Source organism: Raphanus sativus, chromosome 2 (genome assembly GCF_000801105.2).
Source record: "Raphanus sativus cultivar WK10039 chromosome 2, ASM80110v3, whole genome shotgun sequence".
Lineage (NCBI taxonomy): Eukaryota > Viridiplantae > Streptophyta > Magnoliopsida > Brassicales > Brassicaceae > Raphanus > Raphanus sativus.
The window spans coordinates 18,994,985-19,008,914 of NC_079512.1; the positions used below are offsets into that span (position 1 = coordinate 18,994,985).

Below are 13,930 nucleotides of genomic sequence, written 5' to 3' on the forward strand. Positions count from 1 at the left end.
AAATTACCGGATGACTAACACTTTTAACGGTTAATATATATATTTACACACATACATAAATACAATTTTGAGAGTCTATGTAGTTTTTATGAGTTTTTGTTTAGTTCAATATGAAATATGTACTACTATAAAGTTCGAGAATAAAAAGGCACGAAGCGTAAAGTTCATATAGTATTTTAAAAAATTGTTTAGTACAATGTGAAATACGCACTATTACAAAGTTCGTTAAAGAATGGACACGACGCGTAAAATTTATGTTGAAATAGACTATTTTTCCAGCAAAAGAAACTGCGGAGGATGAACAAACTATCTAAAACATATCTTAATGCAATGTGGTTTTTCTCCAATACCATTCAAACATTCAAGTTCTTAAAGTTAGACAACATGCACTAATCAGAAATTGGAAAGAAAGTTTGGTGGTCGAGTATTAAGTTGGGCCTAGAGGGCGATCAACAACTTAAAATGTTTTTTCGTCAGCTGCGAATCGTACAAAGCACATGGCCGAATCAGACTTTTTGCCCACACTTGTTTACCTAAACCAAACCGGGGGAGGTAATACAAATATACACCACATGAAATGATGCATGTCATGGGCCATATATATTGGCAATGATAAATTGGATATAAAATGTTAAGAAATTGCTAGGCTGGGTTACGACGTTTTCTAAAGAACTAGCGTTTATACAAATTAGTTGATAAAAAAAAAGCGTTTATACAAATTATTCAAAGCCTATGCGGAGTAAGCGAATCATTTGCTTCTTTATTTATATATATATATATATATATATATATATATATATACAAATTATTCAAAGCCTATGCGGAGTAAGCGAATCATTTGCTTCTTTATTTATATATATATATATATATATTTACATTATATATTTTATAGACATTATGTTCAGTTAAAAAAACATTTTGATAAAATATTTAAAACTGGATATACTAACACACAAAAATTAGAGAAAAAACCATCAATTGTGACAAATTGGAAATAATATAATTGAATTAGTTATAATTCATTTAGTGTTGTTTAAACCAATTTAGACTGATTTAAGTCGAATTAAACTACTTAATTAGATTTAAAAAATAGTTTGGTTATGATCAATTTGTGGTCTAAAATCAAATTTTAGAAATTTGGTTCTGGTTATTAATAGAAATTTTGAAATCTAACAAAATCAAGAAACACAAATATGCATATTTGTTTTGATCCAATGAACTCCGACATCAAACAAAATGAAGAGTATTGTAAATAAATATATATATTTTCTTTAGAATAGTACTAAAAAGTTTTTATCACAAAACAGTCATCAATAATTAAAATGATCAAAATAGAAATCATTCAAGAAATTAAAAATATTTATAGTTTAGGGATTAGGGTTAACTAATCTACAATTAAGATTCAGATTTTTAAAAAGGGAGGATGAGTTGATTTTGGATTAAGGTTTATAATTTAAAATTTGGAGTATAAAATTTTAAACAATACCTTGTTAAAAACTGAAATTTTTTATGAAAATTAAAATTAAAATTTTGTTATGAAATCAAAATTGAAATTTTATGAAACAAAAAAAATTGAAATGTTGTTATGAAATTAAAAAGAATTGAAATTTTGTTATGAAAAGTAAAATTTTGAAAATTTCCAAAAAGTATTGAAACTTTGAATTTTTTTTTTCAATTTTTAATATATAATTAAGAATCAGTTTTTCAAAATTTTAATATTTATTTATTTCTATACATCTATATAGAATATGGGTATAACTATCATTTACCTATTTAATAAAATTTATTTCAGTATATTTTTTCCTTTTTGGCACAATTTTAGTAATTTTTTCCTTATGTGTTTTTGGTCATAAACATATGGACAATTCTCTCAAATAGCCGTTTTTAAGTTTTGTCACAAAATGGTTTTCAAAAAAATAAAATAATCAAAATAATCCATTTTTATTTTAAAACTTTTAATATTTATTTTTTGAAATTTGAAATCATATCTCCAAAATCCATCTTTAAACTCTAAATCCTAAGTCTAAATTAGTTAACTCAAAAGGTATAAACACATATTTTACCTTTTAATAAAATAGAAAATTGTCATTTAAATCACGAGCTTACAAATTTGGTTGATAAAAACATGAATTTTATCGTACACCATTTAAAACACCAACTTTGTTTGAATAATTACTTTAAGCCTTATCTCAATTTGACTAAACAAAATTAAACATGACGTTAATTCGGTAATGGACTGACTAGACAGGATTAATTACCGTCTCTAGTCTCCGTTAAGTCTTTTAAGAATTTAGGGTGTGAGAAGATGATTTGGAGGTTTTATAATATTATCTATTAGTATTCATTCAAGTTAAAAAAATTGTAAGTGGTCTAGTGGTCTTGGTTTGCAATGAGTCTGCTTTTGGTCACAAGTTCAATTTCTTTCAGATACAATTAAAAAAAAAAGACGTCGTTTGAATTTAACGAAGATTAAAGACAGTGATTAACCCTGTTTAGTCAGTCCATTATCCGAGTTAACGTCGTGTTTAATTTAGTTTAGTTAAACTAAATTAAGATTTTAAATGACTATTCAAATTAAGTTGGTGCTTTAAATGGTCCAAGAAAAAATTTATACTTTTTTCCAACTAAATTTTAAAATTCATAATTTAAATGACTATTTTTCCATTAATAAAATCTCTTTGGTCATTTTTTTCAGATTTATTTTTGTGAATATATTTTAGAAAATAAAGTTTTTTTGAGAGATTTTCTCTATCGTAAATAAATAAAAAAAATTATGTTGATAGAGCCTGGAAAAAAGATGATACATTCACAGGGCAGTGGTGGTTCTGCCGGAAAAATGGCTCGACAGATGTTATCATGGGAGCGAAAAATCTTCGAAGAAGCTTTTCATCTTTGCATGGTAAGTGTGAAACACTAATATGGACGATGGAGTGCATGAAAACCCTTCTTTTTTTATATAGTTTTCGTGACGGATTATTCTCAAGAGGTGAAGATGATGTCGTCACTTAAAAATTGTCAGTTTTTTTTACATACATGGAAAAGTTCAGACGTAGGAAGACTTTCTTCCCTAACTTCCGGATCAGACATATTTTAAGAGTACAAAACACTATGGTAGATAAGCTTGCACTCACGAGAGAAAGAGAGAAAAAGTAGAGAGCAGTGGTTTTTTCTGGCCGACGGCGGTGGTCTCCTTCAGACACGTCGTCGGTCGGGATATATTGTCGGTATGGTGATAGTAAGTCCGATGTGTTCTCTTTTTGTCTCCGTCGGTGCACTGCTTTCTCGGTGGCCGGTCGGTTTAGCTTCCGTCGTGGTTCCTGTTCCGTTAAAGGGGAACGGTCGGCTTAAGTTCCCGCGTCGCCATCTCTTCGGTTGACGGCGGCTCTGTTATTTTATTTTGTTTTTTCTTTTTATGGTTTCGTTTGTGTTTCTCGATCTGCGGTTGCTTATTTGTTCGGTTTGGATGAGACTTCGACTTTGGCCGATTGTAGCTCTCCGACGGTTTCTTGAGGAGCATATGAGAAGATTGATGTGTGGGTGATGGCTTTGTAGTCGAAAGAGTAGTGAGACTCTTCGATGGTAAACGAGTTTGGTTCACGCGAAGTCTTTCTCTCGGTGTGTGCGATGAATCGTGGTGGATGAGATCTCGCATCTGCGATTAAATCTCTCCGATTAGAAGACGTTTGCGGTAAAGAAGGTGTGGACCGGTCGGACTCTGGTAAGGGCTTCCGGTGAGTCAGGAACTCGGCGGAGTGGTGTATGCGGCGGTAACACCCTTGGTTGTTCCTAGGGTTTCTGGTTTGAGCTTGCGGACCTGTGTTAGTGTTTGGACTTTGTTGTCCTTTAGTCAATGGGCTTTGTTCCTTTTGTAATATTTTGGGCTCGCCCCTCTTTCTAATATAATTATTGACGGAAAAAAAAAGATAAGCTTGCACATGGTGCAAAGAATTCTCTATCGGCTACACTTAATGTTGATTCCACACCTTCGGATTGGCTTTCCGATGCAATAGGTTTAGTTATTTAGTATAGTTCTTTGTTATAAAATAAAAAAAATGTTAGAAAATAATAAATAAATCAGTTTTATGTGTTATCCATTGTCCGAATACTTTAACGTGTAAACTACCTCTGGTTAGAAAATAGCAAAATATCTTCCTCAGCTTCTTCTCTCAAGCATCCCGAAGAAACCATGGCGTCCAGCTCCTTCGCCATCCTTCCTTTGCTTAACTATAACTCCACGACCAATAGATCTTCTTCTTCTTCTTACTCATCTCCGATTGGCTTCTGGAACCTCCCCAGATCGAAACACAGGTCCGCGAAACACTCAAATCCACGTTGTCCACAGGTTCTTGTCTCCTTCTCACTGAACCAACCGGCTGATGAAGAATCCTCCGACGCCACGCTCTTTCAAGAATCCAACTCAATCGCTGATTACATGCGGTTCAAGCGCCGCTCCGACGACGACGGCAACAACAACAACAACGGCTCTAGCGAGTTGCAGACTGCGATCGTCAGCTACAAGAAACGTTTCCCTTGGATTCTTCTCAACCCTTTTCTTCAGGTAATGCAACGCCAGGCTTACTTGCAGGTTTCCACATAAAACCGGAGTAAAGTAACATTACTTTTCGATGTGTTGCAGGTAGATTTGGTCTCAACGATTCATATTGCAGATAAAGAGTGAGCCTTTCTTCTCTTTTATTTGTTCGTTACGTAGCTTTTTGTTGATATATATAAATAGTTGAATTGTGTTATAACTCATACCTTACCACAGTGTACAGTGTTGATTATGTCTTTTTTTTACCGGACTTGTTTTGTTTGATAGAAGTTTTAGTTAGTTTCTTGCAATGTTCAAAAAATCAGTAACTAGGCATTTTATAGTGGATTTTACTGATTAGTCAGACGCAATTATTTAAAAAAATATTCAAGAAAAATTGATTTATTTAGGCCTGATTTGCAGCCTAAACTGATGTTTAGAACATTGGATTCTTGTGATGACATTTTTTTGATATGTGGTTTCTGGGGGTTGGGTGTATTATAGGTACTTCACAGCTCTTCAAAAGGAGCTTGAACCCTATGATTCAATCTTGTATGAGATGGTGACTAGTAAAGAGTCCTTGGAAAACAGAAGAAACACAATTGCTGCCAAGAGGCTCAAGACTTCACGACGTTCTAGAGGCTTCAGTATCCTCGGCTTCATCCAGAGGCAGATGGCCAGGGTGCTAACTCTTGATTTTCAGCTTGACTGTCTTGATTACGAAGCTAAGAATTGGTACCATGCTGATCTCGACTTCGAGACATTCACCTTGCTTCAGGTTTGTTTCTTAAAAACTATCTCAAGAAACCACCCGTTATTTTCTTGATTAGAACTGGTAAGACTGGTAGTATCATTTGGTTAAATGAAAAGACATTGGTGATGTTTTTCATATGTGGGTAACAGAAGGAGAAAGGGGAGAGCTTCTACTCATTTGCAAGGGACATGACGATTAGATCAACGAAAGCAATGATACAGCCAGCTTTGGTAACCGAAGGTCTTGATACTTGGAGGTCAAAGCTTCTGTGGGTTTCACGGGTCTTCCCATGCCTCTTGTGGGTCTTTTCCTTATTGGGGCGTTCTGTGCTGACTTCGAGAATCAGACTGAAGACTATCCAGAACTGGAAGCACTCTCACGGCTTGATTTTGGTGCTGCTATGAAGGTCTTCCTCGCTAAGAGATTGACATCCGAGTAAGCAAGCACATCTCTTTACCCCTTGGCTAGTGAGAAGTTAACTTACTATTTGTGTTGTTGTGGTGAAGGCTAACGCAAGGGACATCAGATATAGAGGAGAAATCTGTGATCATTGGTGAGAGAAACAAAGCAGCGACAGAAGCTTTGAAAAGAGCAATAGAGCAAGGACACAAGAGAGTTGCGATTCTATACGGAGGAGGCCACATGCCTGACTTGGGAAGACGGCTTAGAGAAGAGTTTGATCTTGTTCCTTCTGAGGTGAGATGGGTAACAGCTTGGTCTATCAGTAACCCAAGGGACATGGAGACGGCTTCGTTTCCGTTTCTGAGGACAATGGCGGATGCTCTGCGTTGGCCGCTGAACCGGTACCAAACCCTGGCGTTGCTAATATTTTCATCGGTTCTTGCGGTGGATCTTTGCTTTTGGGAGCTGTTCTTGGATTCGACCATTGACTGGGGTTCACAGATAGCTGGAGAGCTGTACAAGTTTGTAGATAATACAAAACTTATGTAATTACACAACGATGTACAAACAGTGTCTAATAGTATTCAAAAGATAACAAAGTCTTCTGTTAAAAGCGATACTCTGATACGTTCCATATAGTATAGACTTCTCGAAGAAGCTGTGGAGAGGCACAGAGTATGAACGAATGCAGAGAGAGAGAGTCAACACTTACATTGACTAAAGGTGCATGGCAAAAGGATGATAAAGAGTCATCTGAGGCTTTGTTGTTGAAGTGTTTCTTTTTAAGTAAGATCCATGAGTCTTTATATGATAACATAAGCTCATATGAATGAATAGTTAAGATGGTCATAAAATCTTGATCTAAGATTCACTTCATTGGTGGTTATTATCCTGTACACTGTAGTTGGTCTTTGAATATCAATGAGAAAATGTTATGAGAGTTTTGATTTTTAGATTATCAAACATTAATTGTCCACAAACAAAACGAATTTATAAACGATGGAAAAGGTCATAAACAGACCTTCAATAAAAAAAAAAAGAAAAAAAAAAACAAAAAACTAACTAAATTTGGGTAGATTTCAAAGCATTTATGGGGAAAGTAATTACTTGTGGAAAACATAATTAATTACTTAATAATTTTGTATTTAAGAAAAAAAAAAGTAAAGTCTGGACTTGGTGAACAAGTTCTCTCTCTCTGGTATCAAAAGCTGCTGCGCCCACAGACAGTTGAGAAAACGCATTATACAGCCCACCCACAGTATTTAAATCTCAAAAAGCTTCCTTCGCTATAAACTCTCTTCAACTGATCAACTGATTCACCTCCCCCATCGATCTCTCGTTTCAATCCTTGCTGTAATGGAGTCCGTCTTCTCAAACGTCGTTCGTGCTCCCGAGGATCCTATTCTCGGTGTAAGTCACTCTTACTTTACTTGTACCTTTTTATTGCCTTTGATTCGTTTATGGCGATTATAAATCAGATTGCCAACTTTTTCTTTTTTTTTCTTTCTTTCTTTTGTTTAGATATTTTGTTTGTAGATTATTAGTTCGTTATAACAAGATTCTTATCGGTTGCTGGGAACTTTAGTTTTAGGCTTATGAATCCGATAAATCTGCTTAGCATACGAAAATGATCTTAATGATAGTTGCTGATTAGATCTATCGAAGGTTTGACGTTTTATGATTTTTTTTTTTCTTTGGAGAAACAGGTGACTGTTGCTTACAACAATGATCCAAGCCCAGCTAAGCTCAATTTGGGTGTCGGTGCCTATCGTACTGAGGTTGTCTTTCTTTTTTCACTTTTATGGTCTCTCGCAAAGCTTAGGTTTCTGATTAATTAGTTTTTTAAAATTGGTTTTTCAAAGGAAGGGAAGCCACTTGTTCTTGACGTGGTGCGAAGGGCAGAGCAACAGCTTGTCAACGATCCGTGAGTAGTTTTTTTTTAACATTTATTACTAAGTTTTCTCTTCTTTTTCTTGCTTGCTTTTGCTAATAATGCCTACTACATATGTTCCTCTTAAGGTCTCGTGTCAAGGAATATATTCCTATTGCTGGACTTGCTGATTTTAACAAACTTAGCGCCAAGCTCATCTTAGGTGCTGATAGGTAATCTATACATTCTTCATATTTGTCTTTGTTTTTGAGATAATGTTCCCTTTAGTTCATTTTTTGTATGGTATTTACTAACAATTTCTTGTTTTGATTTCCTGGGCAGTCCTGCAATTCAAGAGAGTAGAGTTGCTACAATCCAGTGCTTGTCTGGTACTGGTTCTTTGAGAGTTGGTGCTGAGTTCCTCAAAAAACACTACCACCAGGTACCAACTTCTTTGTGATATTTAGTTTTTGACCATCATTGAATTAGGTAATCAAAGAGCTGTTGTTTCTAACTGTGGGTTCTCATTTTTTTTCCAGAGTGTCATTTTCATTCCGAAACCAACTTGGGGGAACCATCCCAAAGTTTTCAACCTTGCTGGCTTGTCTGTTGAGTACTACCGTTACTATGATCCTGCAACCCGTGGACTTGACTTCCATGGTCCGTTTTAATTTATTCCATAAGTCTTGTCTTTCACCTTGATTTAGTTTGCTTTACCCATTATTATTGCTTGATATAACTACAAAAGAAAATCTCTAGAATGTACTGGTCGTACTCTTTCAGTATTACCTTTAAGATTCAAGGAAATAGGTCTTTAGATCTCTGCATCTTTTCATCATATTTCATATAAAGGCATTTGATACGATGCCAAAAAAAAATTATAAAATAAACAGGCTTGCTTGAGGATCTTGGCGCTGCACCATCTGGAGCGATTGTCTTACTTCATGCATGTGCTCACAATCCCACTGGAGTTGACCCTACCTCTGAACAGTGGGAACAGATTCGACAACTAGTGAGATCTAAAAGCTTGTTACCGTTTTTTGACAGTGCATATCAGGTAACTTGTACAAACTAGTCTTTCTTTGTTGCAACGGTTTTGTACAAGCACATGAAACCCATTGCAATATATGTTTGAGTCTGATCAGATGTAGAAAAATTTAAGCGTAACTTCTTTTTTCATAACACATTTGCAGGGTTTTGCTAGTGGTAGCCTTGACACGGATGCACATTCAGTCCGCACCTTTGTTGCTGATGGCGGTGAATGCTTGATAGCTCAAAGTTATGCCAAAAATATGGGACTTTATGGGGAGCGTGTTGGTGCCCTTAGCATTGTAAGAAACCAAACTTCTCCGTTTCATCTTTGCTTCTTATCTATGCATCTGACATTATTGTTAGACACATACTTTTGAATCTTTTCTTCATAAGATTTAAATCACGCATGTATCAGATGCGCTTCAAAATGGCATGCCTACTAATTATTTGTACCTATCACACTTTAGGTTTCATATGTATTACCTGATAAATGTTCACCTTTCTTGGGCTTTGTCGTTTATCTTCACATAATACAGTAGTAATGGTAGCGCAATGGTATAGTACAAAAAATATGGTATTCAAAAACGTCATCTAATATTTCTGATCTGATGTGAAGGTCTGCAAGTCGGCAGATGTGGCTAGTAAGGTTGAGAGCCAGGTGAAACTTGTTGTGCGACCCATGTATTCGAGTCCACCTATTCATGGAGCATCAATTGTTGCCACCATTCTGAAAAGCAGGTAAATGTTTATCCTGAAAACGGAGAGCAAACTAAGAAACCCATTGCTTTGGTTTGCAATTACATACCACTGAAACATAGATTTCTGCTAGTTCTTCCCTAAGCAGTAATATGAGAGTTTATGCTTTGTTGAGATTGTTATGCCAAGTTTTTTATACTCTGGAATCATATGCTTAAGTGACTAACATTTTCCTTTGTATTCTAAATAAATCTGTTTATGCAATAAGGTTCTGCTGCTTTATGTTTCTAAGTTTTCTTGTATGCATCTTGATAGTGATATGTATAACGACTGGACCATCGAGCTGAAAGGAATGGCTGACCGCATTATTAGCATGCGCCAACAGCTATTTGAAGCTCTACAAGCTAAAGGTTCATTTTTTTTTTATTCTCGTTTTTGTCTCTTTTTTCTTCACTACTTTTTATCTCTTTCAGAAGGTCCTACTCCGCAACGTTTTGTTCTTGACATTTTTTTCTTGCCTTGCAGGCACACCTGGTGATTGGAGTCACATTATAAAACAGATTGGGATGTTCACTTTTACTGGATTGAACAAGGAGCAAGTTGCCTTCATGACCAAAGAGTATCACATTTACATGACGTCTGACGGGTGAGGCCAGCTTATCTATCTTTTCTTTTGGATTTTTTAGGCATAAAGTTGTTAGTTTTTTTTTGCAACGCCTAGAACGATGATATATTCAGTTATGCAGCTATATATTATACAAAGATAGTTCAAAGAGGTTTTAGCAGTGATAAATCCGATATGAACTAATTAGTTTCAATCATGTTTTCTTTGGTACGTAAACCAAGGTTAGTTGCTTAGAAGTTCTGAGATATTCACTCTTGCTATTGAAAATTTTATAGTTGCATGAAACAAAGGGAAATAGAAAAATACTAAATACTTTGGTATAATGATATGAATTTTAAGTTTATAATAAAGATTCTGAGCATGAAATTGAGAAGGTTAATCTTTGTGTATTGCAGGAGAATAAGCATGGCAGGCCTCAGTTCGAAGACGGTGCCTCACCTGGTCGAAGCTATACATGCTGCAGTTACCCGCGTTGCCTAAACTATAGCCAGACGATATATTTCTTGTTTTGTCTAATAAAAGGAAAAAAAAACAAAAAAAAAACATGTTCCTTGGTTTATACACTAAGGATTCTTTTCTGTTGGTATCATATACTTCCTTATGACTTTTTGACTAAAACTAAAAGGATGCGTGAACGAAACAAACCGAGGCTTATGACATTGAAGTCTGCAATGTTAAAGGAAAACATTGGTTATTACTACTTGCAATATAACGATTTCATATCGTAGTTCGTTTATAGTAAAGTTTCTTTCTTACATCACTTGCCTAGCCATGTCGATGCAGTGTTTATACATCCCATCCGTTAGGGGTTGAAGAAAATGATGATCATCATAAATGCGACTTTTCATAATGAAAAGTTACACACGACGTGGGTAAATGATTAAACCACATGTCGGATGTTAATAAGCCAAATCACATATCGGATGTTAATAAACCAAATCCTTTTCGATTAATAGGATAAACAGATATGTTTAGACTTGGTGATGGGACGGCGTCCTACATGCCCTCCACTAAATTACTTTCATTTTGTTCTTATCAGTTGACTCTAGATTGATTCTATTAATCTTTTAAAATTCAAATCCGAAGCTACATATCATACTAGCAAGTCAATTCTGAAAGTGATTGACCATGATATTCAGATTCAAATCCACAAAATGCATTTTATTGACAATTGAATACTCTTACGTTCATCTTTAAGTAATTAATTTAAGGAAAATTTCCAAAATGGAACAAAAATTCAATATAGTTATCTTTTTGGTATAATACCAACTTGACATTATCCCTATAGTATAATTTTTACCATAATTCCGAAATAAACATTTGAATCAAATTAATCAAATAAAAATATAATTTTGAAACTTCTTTTAAGATTTATAAAATTGAAATTATACCAACGTGATAAGAAATAGAAGGTAAATAAAATAAATCAATAAATACAAATAATTTCCGTAATCTTAGACTTTTTTCTGTCTCTCTCTTGACTAACACAAAGGGAATTTTGTTTTCTCCGTCTATCTCGACTAACACAAACAGAACTCTCTCTATCTCGAGTCTCGATGAAATGCGATCCAAGCGGTCTACGAACATGCGATTCAAGCGGTTCTATCGACGAACACGAAAATGATTCTCTCTCTTTGTCTTCTCCGACATAGCTAGCACCAATGGTAAACACCAAACTTTCTCCATCCAAACTATGGAGAAAACATGGATTGATGAACAAGAAATGTTGAATATTTTTTTTAGGGAAGTTATAATATTACAAATATTTTTGGAATATCGTTTTAACTGAAACTTTCTTAAATTTTCGTAAAATCAGATTTTATTATCCATATCTGTTGAACAAAGACGAAAATTTCATAAGTAGTATCTACCACATGTAGCCATTTGAGTAGTGCTTAGATTTCACATTCTTAGAATTTTAGAATAGCTCACTAAATAGAAACTTCATTCGGTAAAAATTAGCTATATTTACAGTTACACTTTTAGTAAACTTTTTAATAAAAACAATTAAACTTTTAATTTTAAAGTTTTTAAAACGATAGTAAAAAATAAAATTAAAACTTTGTAAAACATTTTAATAAAAATAAAAATTTGCAAAACGTTTTTAATAAAAATAAAACTTTGTAAAACCTTTTTAATAAAAAAAATTTGTAAAACCTTTTTAATAAAAATTTACAAAATAAAAATAAAAATAAAACATTATAAAAAGTTTTTAATAAAAACGTTAAATAAGTTTTATAAAAAAGTTTTACAAGTTTATTTTATAGAAGTTTAAAATCTTAGTAAACTTTTTAGTTTTATTAAAATTTTTGATAAAAAAAACTATTAAATTTTAACTTTTAAAAAACTTTTTTTCCTTATTATCAAACTTTTTAAAATTCAACTAAACTTTTAAATTGTGTTTAATTTGATTAATCAAAAGTTAATTTTGGAATTATGAAAAATACTAAATGGACAACTTAAGGATGATACTATACCAAAGAGACAATTATGCTGTTTTTTTGTTCCGTTTAGCCAATTTAACATAGAAAACTGCAAGAAAAGAAGAACGACATATCTACATGACCGCCCTGATTTTGGGGGTTAATGACAAGCTAAGAAGGAATTGAATAATTTGAGGGCCTAAATTTTATTTTTACAAATTTGGAGGTTTATAACCATATAAAGATTTCAGAATTTTTGGGAACTTGGACAGAATGTTTCATTAGACTTGGCTCATGGTCGGTCCTACATATCTATACCGCAACTGCATGCCATATATGATATACCCAAGTGCACTGGTTAGAGAACGGAAGATTTGCTCATTTGGATAAGATGGTGATTAATCCCTTATATATTAATTAAGAAATATTACAACATTGTTTTGTAGTCACGTGTCATTATAAAAATGAAAATAGTTCGATTTTGCATCAATTTAGTTGTCTAGTTGAAACCTTCCAAAACAATGTAGAATACTAAGATCAAAGTAGTTCTATTTTGGAAACAGAGTGATAAAACCATTAAAATAGTTTTCACTGGCGTTAAAATAAAATATTAAAAAGATAATAAAACTTGTTTTTGTAATAAAATTTCACTTGATGACTACATTATGGATTTTATAGGTATAAACAGGGTGATAAAAATTTAAACTCAAATCGATCAAGCTGATCATAAATTCAAAATAGATTTCGGTCCACAATTACAATTACAAATGTCCAGTTTAATATATAGATAGTTATATAAAGAAACATAATTGTATGCATATTTAAAAAAAATCGAACACATATACATATTTAATTTGTTAATACTATATATTTTTACTTTTTTATTATATAAACTCACTCTACGCAAAATGCATGTCTTATCCCACGTTTTCACTCCAAATGTATTCATGTACATTTTTGGTTACTCGCACTTACAAGGTAAATGTGGATGCTTGTTTTTAATACAGTAGAAACTTTTTAAATTAATCATTGATAAATTAATATAGAACATTATTTAATAAAATAAAAAGATAATAATATTTAGGAAACTTTTTATGCAGATATTATGGTCCATTAAAATCAAAAATTAATAACTATCATATATATATATATATATATATATATATATATATATATATATATATATATAAATTTTGTTATTGTCTATCTTTCTTCAAAATGAATTTCATCTCTAATTTTATTTTTAGTTTTATTTAATTACTTATAAAAGAAAATTTGTATCATATAATATGCATTCATCATACATAAACTATATCAATATTCTAATAAAATTAGTTAAAGTTTAAATCAATAATCTCTAACCAATATATAATACCATGAAGGAAATATTCCTTTATTTTTCTTCACTAAAAATGTTAAAAAATGTAAAACTTTATAAATTAATAAATTATATAAGTCCCAACATTAAAAAAACTTTTTAAAATAGCATTAACTAGATGATAAATGGTTAATTTAAACCTTTAAATTTTACTCTAACCACCCTACAAAATTTTAAATCCTAAACTACACTAAATTAAACTCAAATCTAAAAGAAAAA

The 13,930-nt window shown here is 32.8% G+C and overlaps 2 protein-coding genes across 2 annotated transcripts; both read left to right on the forward strand.

The window, feature by feature from the left end:
• Positions 1–4,090: 4,090 nt before the first annotated feature.
• On the forward strand, positions 4,091–6,304 carry LOC108842155 (uncharacterized). The gene is given in 6 exon segments (XM_018614984.2): positions 4,091–4,558; positions 4,637–4,674; positions 5,036–5,309; positions 5,435–5,573; positions 5,576–5,720; positions 5,792–6,304. Coding segments are annotated over 6 exon segments (1,413 nt in total). The 5' UTR covers positions 4,091–4,186; the 3' UTR covers positions 6,237–6,304.
• Positions 6,305–6,867: 563 nt separating this feature from the next.
• Positions 6,868–10,517, forward strand: LOC108843465 (aspartate aminotransferase, cytoplasmic isozyme 1). Its single transcript, XM_018616668.2, has 12 exons — positions 6,868–7,097; positions 7,394–7,465; positions 7,550–7,611; positions 7,707–7,790; positions 7,900–7,999; positions 8,097–8,217; positions 8,451–8,614; positions 8,751–8,888; positions 9,206–9,327; positions 9,601–9,695; positions 9,811–9,931; positions 10,306–10,517. Exons 1-12 carry the CDS (start codon positions 7,044–7,046, stop codon positions 10,388–10,390), a joined length of 1,218 nt encoding a protein of 405 aa, XP_018472170.1. The 5' UTR covers positions 6,868–7,043; the 3' UTR covers positions 10,391–10,517.
• The last annotated feature ends 3,413 nt before the right edge of the window (positions 10,518–13,930 follow it).